Source organism: Sciurus vulgaris (assembly GCF_902686455.1).
Source record: "Sciurus vulgaris genome assembly, chromosome: X".
In the NCBI taxonomy this organism is placed as follows: Eukaryota; Metazoa; Chordata; class Mammalia; order Rodentia; family Sciuridae; genus Sciurus; species Sciurus vulgaris.
The window spans coordinates 43,113,491-43,128,530 of record NC_136471.1 but is presented as its reverse complement, the minus strand read 5'-3'; the positions used below and the strand labels follow the sequence as shown (position 1 = coordinate 43,128,530).

Below are 15,040 nucleotides of genomic sequence, written 5' to 3'. Positions count from 1 at the left end.
GTGGGCTGGAGACATTAGGGGGAGCTTATGTGAAGGTGGTGGGACAGGAGGTGGAATTCAAAGGAGGGAGCAGGGAGCCTGCTGGGACATTCCCAGGAAGCCAAAATGATCATAGTGGTTTATTTTTCTTTTCTTTTTCTCTGGGTAGTTTAAGCAAATGTAACCTCACAGATGCTAGCTGTGTGGAGCTGTCTTCTTTCTTGCAAGTGAGTCACACTTTAAAAGAATTGTTTGTGTTTGCCAATGTCCTGGGGGACACAGGAGTACAGCATCTCTGTGAAGGTCTGCTGCATGCAAAGGGAGTAATTGAGAATCTTGTGTAAGTGTCTGCTTATCCTTGTCCTTCTCATGGGCTTTTGCATTTGAGGGTCAGTGGGACTCCCAGCTGCTGTAGTTAACAGCCATCCGGGTGTCTTCATCCTTCCAGGCTTTCTGAATGTTCCCTCTCTGCAGCTTCTTGTGAACCCCTCGCCCAAGTCCTGAGCTCCACCCGGAGCCTGACAAGACTGCTTCTGATTAATAACAAAATTGAAGATTTGGGACTGAAATTGCTGTGTGAAGGATTAAAACAGCCTGACTGTCAGTTAAAGGATCTGGCGTGAGTATTCTGGACTATAGCCACAGGCAGTTTCTTGATATTTGAGCAACTCCCAAAATTAAATATTTTTGGCCTGGTCATTAAATCTCCAAGGAAGCAATAAATGAAGAGCCAAATAATTTAGAGGGAATAAATCATCCTTTCTCTACAATCACTGCTTAGCCCTGACCCAAGGGATTTTTTCTAACATGGCACTCTGATTGTCTAATATGATTTTCTACTGGGAAAATACAATTCCTAAAGTGACCTGGTACAGATGAAATGTCATCAGTTTTCTCTTCTTACTGGCAGGTTGTGGACCTGTCATCTGACTGGAGCATGTTGCCGGGATTTGTGCAACACACTGTATACAAATGAGCACCTGAGAGACCTTGACCTCAGTGACAATGCCTTAGGGGATGAGGGCATGCAGGTTCTATGTGAAGGGCTGAAACACCCTTGCTGCAAACTACAGACCTTGTGGTAAATGTATGGGGACTCTGTCTAGTGAGCTTTTGTTTCAGGCTGTTTATGAAAGGGAGGGCCACTAGGAAACTTGGGATTACACAGATTTCTTTCTTAAATTTTTGATCCCTTCAGGTTAGCAGAATGTCATCTCACAGATGCGTGCTGTGGAGCCCTTGCCTCTGTTCTCAACAGAAATGAGAACTTAACATTGCTAGACTTAAGTGGAAATGACTTCAAGGATTTTGGAGTGCAAATACTGTGTGATGCACTGATTCATCCAATATGTAAACTTCAGACATTCTAGTAAGTCACTATGGTGGGGAAAATGGGGCAGAGGGGTTCAGGACAGGCATGTTGGGTTTGGTCATTACTTCAGTGAAGAAAGAGAAATAAAACTGAAGGTAGACAAATCTTAAGCAAAATAATAAAGTAAGTTATAAGGGGAGAAGCAGAGAACAGGCAGCCTTGTATCTCGCTGCTAAGGAAGAAGCATGGTAGGGGAAAGAAAGCAAAGGATCTTGATATACATGGCTCAAATTCTGGGTTTTAACATCTACTGGCTACATGAGCAACAGCATGCTTACTTAATCTCTCTGAACTTCAGTATCCTTGTCTGAAAATGGGGATAATGCTGGTATTGACTACCCAAGGTTAACATGGGCATTGAATTTAGATGACAACTATGAATGTACCTAGTACAACCCTTAGCATACAGGAGGTACTCCATAAATTTTAGGGCCTTTCCATTTCTACTTCTAATACATGATGGAGTGCTGAATATGTATATTTTGAATATCTCCAAAACTCAAGGGGATGAAGCTATAATTGTGCGATTACAGAAGATAGAGGTCTTGATCCTCTCTGATCGGTGTCCGTCTGCCAGCTCAGCAGGCTGGCATAACACACAAAGTAATTCTTAATTACAATACAACTGTGCTCTGTTGGCGGCTAACTAGTGGCCAAATGGCCATGTGTTTCTGGCATTCAGAACTGGAACACATAATGGAAAATAAAGCCTGAAAGCAAAAATTCCACATTCCAAAATCAATTTGATAGGTTGAATCATAAATGAAAACAGCATAAAGGCTGGATTACAAGTGTGTCTAAAACAGAAGCTGCTGTTTTACCAGAGAATGAAGTCTTTTAGTTCCAAAGGCTCAAGAGTGTGGTGATTACTGCCCAAGCAGAGGTAATTATGCACAACATTATAAGCCTCAGGGGTTAGAGACCTCCATAAAGTCTCTCTCAGAAAGATGTAGATGGATCCTTTATTTTCAAGAAAATGAAATAAGCTCAGTTATCAACTTAAGGTTCCTTTAAACGAAAGTAGTTTTAACGTGGCCACATGCTACAGTGTGTATGGTGTGATAAAGTTTCTAAATAATAACAAGGAGAAATTATTTTCTTGGGGTTGATGTATAGTTACTTGTTTTTGTTATTGTTATTAATTGTAAATTGTTGTATCATTTCCCATTTGTCTTATGTTTTGTCTTTTAACCTATATGCTTCCATTGTGTTTTCAGACCAACCTTCAAACCCTTGTAACTTGTCAATCCACAAGTTGAGAGCAGTGTGCAATTGTAATTTTGAATAGAAAATAAAGGACACACAGAGTAGACACAATATGTTGACTTCAAATAAATTTTTAGTACTAGATTGCACATAAAACAAAACTGAAATCAATGGAAACAGGTACTAATCCAAGTTAGGAAAGAGGAACATATGGATAGTTTAATATGGTGAGTGGGCGATGAGTTAATCCAGGAGAGCCTCCTAAGAGTTGTCCTCTCTAGAAATTATAAAGGCTAGAAGAAGGTTATTTTCTAATAGCTGCTTGAGTGCAGGATCTAAATCTTATTCCTCACTATATTTCACCTGTAAACTTCCTGGCACAATGCTAGGAAAAACATATAGGAGGCCAGTTAGTAATTTAGAGTATCTGGGGGCAAAACAAGAAAACAGTTATTGTTATATTCAATAAAGACTAAATGTCTAGACATTCAGAAGATCAAGGAAAAAGAAGTATGTCTTTAAAGTGACAAATCTCACCTTCAGTCATTCCATGAGTATTTATTTCATACCTCTCATGTGTCAGGTAGATGTGCCAGGTGTTGTGGAAACAAGAATGAATAAGATATGAGGCATGGTTTATACTTTTCAGGAGCCAGTGAGCCCAGTAGTAGAGAGATACCTAAACTTGTTAAAGCAGTGAGAAAATTAATCAGGAGATATTAAGGAAGCCATTGCAGAATACAACTAACCCAGCCCTTTAAAAGGGTCAGGGAAAGCTTCTTGGAAGAAGTGCCACCTGAGTTGAATGTTTATGACTATAGCTAGGGGAGGTGGGTGTAAGGATGGAGAAGGGTAGTCCAGGCTTAGGAGATAATATAATAAGGAAAGGTATCCAGATAACAAACAGCATGGTTTATGGTACTTGATGAGTACAGAGGTGTGAAATTTCTGACAAATTTGGTATTACTGGAGCATAAAGTGCTAAACAGTATGTCAATAAATGGGCCTGGGGAGGAGTCAGGACCTCATAAACTTTATGTGATACGTTAGACCTGTTAGCAGAATTTAAGTATGTGTGTATGTGTACACACACACACACACACACACACACACACACACACACACACACACAGTTATATGTAACTATGTGAGAGAAAGAGTTATCTCTCTCTCACATGCTGCTGTTGTGGTAGTAGTACATTTGAAACCACTCCATATCCAATATTTCCAAAGCTAGATGGAAAAATCAGTCTGTGGTTGCTGCTGTTTTTCACTACTACATGGGGTATAGATCCTACACCTTCCAACAGAAGCTTGGTGACTGGACAATGATGCCCTGTTTGGTCCAGGATCTCTGCTAGTCCTGCAGTGACATTATACTTCTACTTCACAGTTACATGTATCTTAGTCTATGTACAAATATGCACTCATTGTTCTATAAAGTACCATTTGTGTCAGGGTACCTGAGTGTGGAGGAGCTCCATTAGTCAGCCACAGGTGTATACATGCTGAAGTCTTCTCTTGCCCACCAAGGCCTTTGAGTGGAGCAATGGTCACCATTTAAGCCTTTCTCTTTTTTCAAGGCAATTTTATTTTAGGGGTATTGGCATCTTTCCTAGCCACTGGACCTTGACTGAGATTCCCTAGCTCATCCTTGATATTTGTTCCTCTTTTTAAATGTAGAAATAAAGGGTTTAGAGTAACTGACTCTCAACTTAACTTCCAGAAGACCTCTAGGCTTCCTGATAAAATTACCCCCTAGTGATAAAGCTTCCTATGCTGAGGGAAGGCAGCTTTTGGTAAGTCATTCAAAAAATTCTAAAGACGTTGTTACACTTGTATGGCAATTATATAATTAATGAAGCCACTAGTTTCACTTTGCCAGATAAAGATTAGTTTTTATCCACTAAAAACTATACTTCACTGTATACTTGAAAGAGTTGTCTTTTGTAGTCAGTGGATTTTAATCATGGATACACATATTGAATTTGAAGTGCCTAAGGAACACCCAGGAAGTTTTCTAGTAGGTAGGCAGTTGGATGTAGGAGTATGCCCTGGGAAGCAATCATCTATGTAGAGATGATAGCTGAAATTATGGCAGTGGATAAGATCTGTTAGGAAGAATGAGAAGAGAAAAACCATGAGGAATCTCTCTGGAGGAATCAGCCTTGGTCAATATCAGCTTTTAAGAGGTATGGAAAGGAAAAAAACTATGGAGAGAACCAGGAGAGAATCGTGTTTGGAAAGCCAAGAGGAAAGTGGGTTTCAAGGAAGAAATGCTCAACAGCATCAAATGCAGCAAAGAGGTCCAATAAGATGAGTACTGAAAAGTGTGCATTGAATGTATCAATTAGAAAGTTATAAGTGGCCTTGTCAAGGGATGTTTTAGTGGTGTGGTAGGGCCAGAAACCATATTGTAGTAACTTGAGAAAAGATAAGGAATTGGAGAGAGTACTTTTTCAAGAAATTTGTGAAAAGTACAGATGTAAGATCACAGCTAAAGGGAGTTGTGGGTCTGCAAAAAAGTAGGGATTTGTTTCCTTTTTTTGCCTTGTTTTGAGATAGGTACATTTGTAGGCTGAGAAAAAAGAGCCCATAGAAAGGGAGACATTGAGCTACAGGAGCAGGAACTAATGGACTAATAGAACAGGGACTTGGACAAGGCAGGGAGGGACAGGAGTGAGAGTCCAAAAGGAAAGTAGTTAAGGCTAGGAAAATAGGTAGACAAATGGGTGAATGCAGTAACTGAGTGGTGCAATGGAGCAAGTGTGAGTGGGAATCTTATCATTTAGAACAGGAAAGCTACTGCAAAAATCTGCTGGCTTGATTTTACTCAAGAGTTTTTCTTTTCCTTTTTCACAGCATTGACACAGATCATTTACATGAAGATACATTTAGAAAGATGGAAGCTTTAAAAATGAGCAAACCTGGAATCACCTGGTAGTTCCCAAGGAGAGCCCCTGAACTGACTTGATATAGACCCTCTGCATTTGGTACCATCTTTAACAACTGTGAAGTATTATTTTTCCAAATCTGTTGACCTTTGCTGAGGAATCGTCTATGAAATAAGCATCAGTGATTGAAATTTCTTACATAAAACCATCCATTAAATAGGATGTAAAAGGCAGAAGCACCTTAGTTCAAATGTTTTCAGCAATAATACCTTATATTCATATATTGTATTAACATGTTTACTATACTGTCACAAGAACCCTCTGAGGTGAGTAAGAGGTTCAGAAAAGATGTGACTAGCTCCAGGTCATACACATTATTAGTGAGAGAGTTGAGACTGGACTATAGCCAGATCTCCTAACTCCTAGACCATGCAGAGCAACAATAGGAAAAAAAATACATGAATGTGTCTACTTAAACAAGATCCTTGAAATGATAAAAAGACAAGGAAATATACAAACATATATTATAGCTTATGGTGCTGATTTTAAGTAAACTTATAGTTCGTGAAGGAGAGAAGAATGGGCTAGATCAAAAGAGAAAGTCTCATGGAGGAGGTAAGACTTGATGTTGGTCTTGAAGAATGAGGAGGATTGAGATAGGCAAAGGTACAATAGACCTTCGCTTTAAGACTGCAGGGTAACCAGGTGTGGTGACACATGCCTGTAATCTCAGCAGCTCAGGAGGCTGAGGCAGGAAGATTGCCAACCTCAGCAATTTAGTGAGTTCAAGGCCAACCTCAGCAACTAAGTGAAACCCTGTCTAAAAAAATAAGAAGGGCTGGGGATGTGGCTCAGTGGTTTAGCATCCTTGGGTTCAATCCCTGGTACCAAAAAATTAAAATTAAAATTAAAAAAGACTACAGGGTAACAGGACTGTTTTTGTATCTCACTAAAAGATACTAGAGAGAGAGAAATGTTTGCTTTAGAATTTCATGAGCTACCATAGTATCCATACTACTAAGCTCCTGAGAGTGCTCTCCAGTTCCCAGTCTTAATTCCTTTTCTGAACTTTTAATATCTCATAAATGTGTTCATATTTGTTCATGGACTACCAAGACTAATTCATTCCTCATACCTGACGTCTCACTTATCCCAACAGTGATCCTTCATACCACCCTATTTCTATCTCTGCCTAGTTTCCACAAAATGTCAGATGAGACAAATGCAGAAAAAGAGTGCTAGGCAAGGAAAATAGCACACACTCATTGAAATAGGTGTGAATGAGGTATGGGATCAACAGAAAGAGGCCAACCTTATTATAGAGTTGTCCCTGTAAGCTATTTAACTAGCTGTGTGACCCTGAATAATTCACTTAGATTCCTAGACTCTCCATTTTTTTATCTATAAAATTTGGATAAATTTATTTTAGCCTTGAAGGACTGTTTCCCAACATGTTTCCTACTCCAGTAGGCAGCAATTAATTGTACTTGTCTGCATGAGTGTTTACTTATAGTATCACTCATCTGCGTTGTCTTTGAACTCCTAGATTTTCTTGCTGTACTAATTAGTGCTAACGGTCCATTTGAACTAAATATGTACTGGAGGCAGTGAATCTAGTGGCAGAAGAGACACAGTGAGATGGTACTTCAGGTGAGGAACCGAGGAAGAATCCAGCTGTTCCATGACCTCACCCATAATTGTATAGTGTTTACCACATCCTGGGAGATGGTAACTCTCAGTAAGGAGACCAGGTCTGTCCTGAGAAGAATAATCAAAATAGTTTGTCTCCAGATTAATCAAGTTCCTCTTTCCCTTTATTTATTTAACATATATTTATTGAACATTTATTATGTGCCAGGTTTTATGCTAATTGTTGGTTTTACAGAGATGAATATGCCTTTTTCTGAGCACTTCCCCTTCTGTATTCTCTGTTTACCCTAGTTCCTCTGTTAGTCCGGTAAAAAGCTGATAAAACTCAGTCATATTAAGGACCTAAAGATATAAAGTTAAAAGAAAAATTGCAGAACAGTGTGTGTGAGCTTATTTGTATTTAGTTTGTAAACAAAATCATGTATATGAATCCGTATGTGTGTGTCCAGAAAAATCTATGGAAGAATATTTACAATTAATAATAAACACTGATTAGCTCTGGCAAGAAGAATTTGGCAAGCAGGGTAATAAGGAGAAAAAGAAAGAAACTTTTCATCTATGGTCTTCTGTTCTACTTGATGTTTTTAACATGTGCATGTATTACTTTTATAATTCATAGACTTGCTGTTAAAAATAAAATCATACTGGTGAATTACTTTTCTTTTAAAATATGAAGATTTAGAAGAAAACATATGGCAGGAATTTATAAGCATGGCAGAAAAGTAAAGGAAAAGAATGAAAGATTTCACAACATCAAAGTTAGAAACATTTTAATATAAAAATGTACACCATAAATAAAATTAAAATATTAGTGATAAACTGGAAAAATATACTTCATACATGTAAAAGATAAGGCTGATAATTCATAGTATCATAAAAGCAACAAGTATGAGAAAGCAAAATTTGGAGGACTTCTACTTCCATAATTATGAAGTAGCAATGACTAGATTTACCCTCCTATCATAACAAAAAATGAGCAAATATATGAGACAAAAATTTTTAGACATTGGATAATAGGCAGAGTTGGGACAAATAAAAAACAAATAGCAAGATGGTAGGTTTAAACTGAATCATATCAGTAGTCATTTAAAATCAGTGGTCTCACAGCAATCCAATAAAAGGCTGCTATTGGTAGAATGAGAAAAAAATAAAGGCCCCAATAGATGTTGCTTATAAGAGATAAATTTGAAATAACACAAATAGGTTAAATATAAAACACAGGAAAAGATACAATATTTAGACATTAATTTTTAAAGAGCTAGAGTGAGTGTGTTATCAGAGAAAATAAATTACAAAGCAAAGAATATTGCCAGAAATAAAAGGGGCCAGTTCAAAATGATAAAGTGGCTAATTCATCAAGAGAACATAACAATTGTAAATACATGTGCATTTAATAACAGATTCAAAATACATGAAGCAAAAACTGTACTTAAAAAAATAGACAAATTCACAATTTTAGTCAAGAGTTTTAAATACCTCTCAATAACTGATAGATCTGGGACACAGAAAATTAGTATGACTATAGAAAATCTGAACAACACAAGTAATAAACTTGACCTAGTTAACATGTATACAACACTCAAACCAACAACAGAAAACATACTCTTTTCAAGTGCGTATTGAACATTGGTTCAATTGAACCAAGCTAAATCATTTCTGGTCGCATTCTATAAAAAGTCTCAATAAAGTTAAAGGAATTAAATCTTACGAAGTATGTTCTCTGACTTCATAAAATTAAAATTCACTGAAAAATATACTGACCCCCCCAAAAGAAATCTGGAAAAAAAATACACTTCTAGATAACCCCTGGCTCAAAGAGGAAGTTTTGGGAAGTTAGAAAGTATTTTAAACTAAAGGAAAAATCATATCTGTGGGATATTGCTAGTGTAGCACTTAGAAAGAAATCTATAATACTAAACAGCTGTATTAGAAAAAGTCTTAATATCTCAATTTTCACCAAAAAAGAAGATCAAGTTCAAGTTTAAGGCAAAGTAAATGAAAGAAAGGAAAGAATAAATATTAGACCAGAAATCATTGAAATAGTAAAGCAATAGGTAAAATCAAAGAAACCAAAAGCTGACTCTTAGAAGATCAGTAAGATTCATAAACCTCTGGTAAGATTGATCATGAAAAAAGAAGACACGAGCCGGCCACGAGGTTCTCGCGAGATCCGCCTCCTCGATACCAAGCGCCTGTGTCTGGCACAGCCGGTGTGAGACGAAGAGACAATCCTTCCCCGCCGCCCGGATAATCAAGAGTTTTGGCCGGACCTTTGAGCACACACCAAGATAGTGAGGAGCCAGACGAAAAGCACAGACTATGGCGCTGAAACGGATTAATAAGGAACTTAGTGATTTGGCCCGTGACCCTCCAGCACAATGTTCTGCAGGTCCAGTTGGGGATGATATGTTTCATTGGCAAGCCACAATTATGGGACCTAATGACAGCCCATATCAAGGTGGTGTATTCTTTTTGACAATTCATTTTCCTACAGACTACCCCTTCAAACCACCTAAGGTTGCATTTACAACAAGAAGTTATCATCCAAATATTAACAGTAATGGCAGCATTTGTCTCGATATTCTAAGATCACAATGGTCTCCTGCTTTAACTATTTCTAAAGTTCTTTTATCCATTTGTTCACTGCTATGTGATCCAAACCCAGATGACCCTTTAGTGCCAGAGATTGCACGGATCTATAAAACAGACAGAGATAAGTACAACAGAATATCTCGGGAATGGACTCAGAAGTATGCCATGTGATGCTACCTTAAAGTCAGAATAACCTGCATTATAGCTGGAATAAACTTTAAATTACTGTTCCTTTTTTTATTTTCTTATCCGGCTGCTCCCCTATCAGACCTCATCTTTTTTAATTTTATTTTTTGTTTACCTCCCTCCATTCATTCACATGCTCATCTGAGAAGACTTAAGTTCTTCCAGCTTTGGACAATAACTGCTTTTAGAAACTGTAAAGTAGTTACAAGAGAACAGTTGCCCAAGATTCAGAATTTTTTTAAAAAATGGAGCATGTGTATTATGTGGCCAATGTCTTCACTCTAACTTGGTTATGAGACTAAACCATTCCTCACTGCTCTAACATGCTGAAGAAATCATCTGAGGGGGAGGGAGATGGATGCTCAGTTGTCACATCAAAGGAAGCAGCATTATTCTAGAAGCATCCATTTTGTTTAAACCTTCCACTGTTAGAGATTTGAGGTTACATGATATACTTTATGCTCATAACTGATGTGGCTGGAGAATTGGTATTGAATTTATAGCATCAGCAGAACAGAAAATGTGATGTATTTTATGCATGTCAATAAAGGAATGACCTGTTCTTGTTCTACAGAGAATGGAAATTGGAAGTCAAACACCCTTTGTATTCCAAAATAGGGTCTCAAAACATTTTGTAATTTTCATTTAAATTGTTGGGAGGCTTGGAGCTATTAGTTAATCTATCTTCCAATACACTGTTTAATATAGCACTGAATAAATGATGCAAGTTGTCAATGGATGAGTGATCAACTAATAGCTCTGCTAGTAATTGATTTATTTTTCTTCAATAAAGTTGCATAAACCAATGAGTTAGCTGCCTGGATTAATCAGTATGGGAAACAATCTTTTGTAAATGCAAAGCTGTTTTTGTATATACTGTTGGGATTTGCTTCATTGTTTGACATCAAATGATGATGTAAAGTTCAAAAGAGTGAATATTTTGCCATGTTCAGTTAAAGTGCACAGTCTGTTACAGGTTGACACATTGCTTGACCTGATTTATGCAGAATTAATAAGCTATTCAAATAGTGTAGTTTTAATATGCTGCACATGATACTGGCAGCCCTGGAGTTCATAAATGGACTTGGGACCCAGCAGTTTTGAAACATGTATATGGAGTTTAAGAAATTTATTTTCCTGGTGCATCACCCATCTAACTAAAATTACTCTTCACCGTGTACACTTGACAGCTGGGAAAAAAAAAAAAAAACTAAACAAAACATGGGAGTAATAATGGGTCAAAATTTACAAAATAAAGTACTGTTTTGGTGTGGGAGTTGTCATGAGGCTGTGTCGAAGTGACTTAACTATGTGGGATATTGAGTATCCATTGAAATGAATTTGTTCAGCCACTTACATTAATGAGCATTTAAATGCAACAAATATCATTTCAGGTGACTTAACATGAATGAATAAAAGTCAAATGCTATTGGATTATTTTTTTGTTTGACAAGTGCTATCTGTGCCACTAAACTTCTTTAGTAACAAAGGCATTACCATTCTTCACCCTTCCTAATTCTGATCCTGTAGTTATGCTTGTTTTCTTAGTTATTTTGATTTTACCATTGCTTTATTAAAGTCCTGTATTTTATTTCTAGCACGTGACATCTCCACTTTCACATTTTTGCACTGCTTACACTTGTGTGCAGTCTTATTCCTTGCCTGCACACAGATGTGGAAAGCTAGAAATAAATGTTAATGCTTAATTTTTTATAAATGGTTTAATATGTAGTTTGGATGTGATTTATTGACTTAAGGTTCTTATCTAAACTGGAAGTGAAATGCATGCCTTCTGAAGATATTCTGGCTTTGTTAATTCTGTATAAAGCATTTAATTGGGAAGTATCAGTCCAGCTATAATTTTTCCAATGAGTGAATTTTTTCATTTTAACTTTTGCTTTAAAAATTGTGGGTTCTTCAGGGTAGATGTCATGCTGTTAAAACTTTTGGATTCAAATTACGAATAAGAAACTAGTAACTGCTTCATAAGGTAAGAAATACTGCTCTTTGGCTCTGTTCTTAAAACAATTATTTCTGAAACTCCTATACTCTCAAAATAACAGCTTTAGTAGGCATATTTCTTGAAAGCCAAACATGAATAAAACATTTTTGTAAACAGTGGATCTTTAATGGGCTCTCACACCTTTTTTAGCCTAGGACAACCTTAAGTATTTACAGAGATGACTTAAACCATTGATTGTAATGATAATTAGTGGATATGTCCCGTTCTCTTTATCCTTGACTTGATGCTTTATACAATATTTCATATGTCGCTTCTAAGGGAATAAGCCATAAAGCCTTCTCCAGGTTTAAGAGAACAGTAATTTAAAGTACCTGGAAAACCAACATTTTTTTGAATGTATGGATACTAGACTTGGGATCATCTATGATGGAACTTTTAAAAGAATACAAGAATTTGTTCTTTTTTCCCCCATCCAACCCAGTAATTCAACGTTACTAGCTCTAGTGCCATGTGTAGGACTGAAATGAATATTAGCAGGTTAAATATTGATTTGGACTATTTCTATGTATTTCCTGTACCTTTTAATGCATAAATTTAAATTCTTAAATTTCTCTTATAAGAGTTAGTCCAGTTGACCTGTTAATGGTAAATTTATATGTTAAGTGATTCACTCTTTTCTCCCTGGGCAGATTTGCAGTGTGATAATCAGATTTTTTTTTTTTTTAATAAATGATTAGTTTGCTTTTCTTGTGTGGGTGTACTCACATTTAAAAGTATGAACCACAGTTAACATAGTGGTCTCAGGGGTAGTGAAACACTCACTTTTTTTTTTTTTAATAGTTTGAAGTATACTTAAAAGATACTGATCATGCTGTGTTAGTGATTGGGGGGGTAACTCAAACTAGCCATGTTTTTGTGTTGACATAACAAAACTGTTAAATGATTGTTGATTACACTTAAGTGAATTTGTCTTTTATGAGGAACCCAGTGCAAGTCACTAATGTTGTCTTAATAGTGACATCTGCATAAGACTTGTAATAGCTGAAGTTAATTGAGCTTAAAGGAATTGTTACCATTAAAGTCTGTGTTTAAAGACAAAAAAAAAAAAAAAGAAGACACCATTTAGTAATTACAAGAGTGAGAGTGGGTCATCACTAGAGATCCTACAGACATTAAGAAATAATTAAGGAATATTAAGGACAAACTTATGCCAAAATATTGTAAGTTAGGTTGAATATAAAAATACTTCAAAAGACACACTACCAAATTTCAGTCAAATAGAAGCCCTGAGTGGCACAATATCTAGAAATTTATTTATTTTTATTTTCCCCAAAAGAAACTCTAGGCATAAATTGTTTAACTGGTGAATTCCACCAAATGCTTAAAGAAGAAATAATGCTAACTCTATTTGAAATCCTCAGAAAAGTAAAAAGAAGATAACAATTCCCAATTTACTCTATGAGGGCAACATTATCCTTCTACCCAAACAAGAAAAAGGCATTACAAGGAACAAAAAACTACCCAGTGACTCTCAAGTCTGAGGCAAAAGAATCACAAGTTCAAGGCCATCATAGGCAACTTAAAAAGAGTGTATCAAATTTTTCAAAAAAATAATGAAGCTCTGATAATGTGGCTAAGTGGTATAGTGCCCCTGAGTTCAAGTACCACAAAAAGTAGTTTAAAAATTAGAAAGAAAAAAACCATAACAATATGTCTTATGAAGATAGAGTCTAAAGTACTTAAAATTTAGCAAGTCAAATCCAGCAACATATAAAGTAAAAATTAATCATGACCAGTTGGGCTTTATCCTAGAAATACAAGAATGATGCAACAATAAAAAAAAATAGAAGTATATAACATGATTATCACAAGAGATGTAGGTAAAGCATTTGTCAGACTCCAATATTCTGATTTTTTAAAACAAAGTAAACTGGGAATATAAAATTTCTCAGCCTGAAAATTGTCCTCTAAATAACAACCACCACCACCAAATCTACTTTCTTGAGAGTGAAAGGTTTTCTCTCTAAGACTGGGAACAAGGCAATGATGTCTGCTGTTAGAATATCTTGCCAATATTCTACTAGAGGTTTTAGTAATTGCCATACCGACAGAAAGAAGTAAAACTGTCTTTATTTCCAGAAAATCTGTGTAGCAAATCTTAAGGAAGGTGTAGAAGAGCTGCAAGGAATATTAAATGAGTTTAATGAGGCTGCAGGATAAAATATATATACCAAAAATAATTGATATTTCTATATACTAACAGCAAACAAATCAGGAATTGAAAAAATTTATTTTAAGTAGCATCAAAAATATGAAATAGTGTAAAGATAAGTCTAGCAAAGTATGTGTAAGATCTGTGCACTGAACACTATAAAGCCATGCTGAGAGGGACTAAAGACCTAAATAAACATAGTTATATATCATGTACATGAACAGAGAGACACAATATTAAGGTACCCATTCTTCCTACATTCATTTCTAGGTTCATTGTAATCCCAAGCCAAATCCCAATAGGAATTTTTTTGGGGGGCAGAAATAAAACACCCTGAATCTTGAATTCACATGGAAATTTAAATAACCTAGACTTGCTCAAATAGCTTTGAAAATATAAACAAATTTAGGGAACCACCATACCTGATTGTAAAACATATTACATAAATATGTTAATCAGTACTTTGTGATATTGGTGTAAAGGTAGATATATGCAATGAAAACAGAAATATATCTACCCCCATTGGACAATTGATGCAAAGGCAAAGAGATAACATTTTCAACAAAGGGTGCTGGAACAATTGGATAGGCATTTTCAAATGAATGGCTCTAAACCCCTAATTCACTCTATATACAAATATTGGCTCAAAATGGATTATAGACTAAAATATAAGAACTAAAATGATCAAAGAAAGCATAGGAGAAAGTTTTAGTCACCTTTGTTTGGCAAAATGTTTATTAATAAGACATACAATGATGAAATATAAAAGGAAAGAAATTAATAAATACTTTTTCACATTAAAAAATTTGCTCTTTGAAAGACCTTGTTATAAAGATAAAACGTCAAGACAAAGACTGGGAAAATATTTGCATAGTATATATCTGAAAAAAACATATCTAGAACATAAAGAACTCATACTACTCTACAATTAAATGACAACTCAATTTTTTGAAATGGCAAGGATTTGAACAGACATCTTAGCTTCA

At 35.9% G+C, this 15,040-nt stretch overlaps 2 protein-coding genes across 6 annotated transcripts in view; both read left to right on the top strand.

The window, feature by feature from the left end:
• MID2 (midline 2) overlaps positions 1–9,060 on the top strand; it is a 148,826-nt gene extending 139,766 nt beyond the window's left edge. For 2 of the 5 annotated variants that reach the window (XM_079124400.1, XM_079124402.1), the window contains exons 10-14: positions 149–319; positions 428–598; positions 890–1,060; positions 1,178–1,348; positions 5,420–9,052. In XM_079124400.1, the coding sequence (XP_078980526.1) occupies positions 149–319; positions 428–598; positions 890–1,060; positions 1,178–1,348; positions 5,420–5,501 (766 nt within the window). In that variant the 3' untranslated portion in view covers positions 5,502–9,052. Of the gene's footprint in view, positions 1–148; positions 320–427; positions 599–889; positions 1,061–1,177; positions 4,357–5,419 lie in introns of those variants that run through there. The other 3 variants (XM_079124403.1, XM_079124404.1, XM_079124405.1) reach the window with 3 other exon arrangements.
• A 222-nt stretch (positions 9,061–9,282) lies between these two features.
• On the top strand, positions 9,283–11,136 carry LOC306651696 (ubiquitin-conjugating enzyme E2 D3-like). Its single transcript, XM_079124416.1, has one exon. The coding sequence runs from the start codon at positions 9,421–9,423 to the stop codon at positions 9,862–9,864; it is 444 nt and encodes a 147-aa protein (XP_078980542.1). The 5' UTR covers positions 9,283–9,420; the 3' UTR covers positions 9,865–11,136.
• Positions 11,137–15,040: the final 3,904 nt, after the last annotated feature.

Bases quoted from the DNA above. Each gene is read 5' to 3' on its own strand.
- LOC306651696 (XM_079124416.1), top strand. From the start codon at position 9,421: ATGGCGCTGAAACGGATTAATAAGGAACTTAGTGATTTGGCCCGTGAC.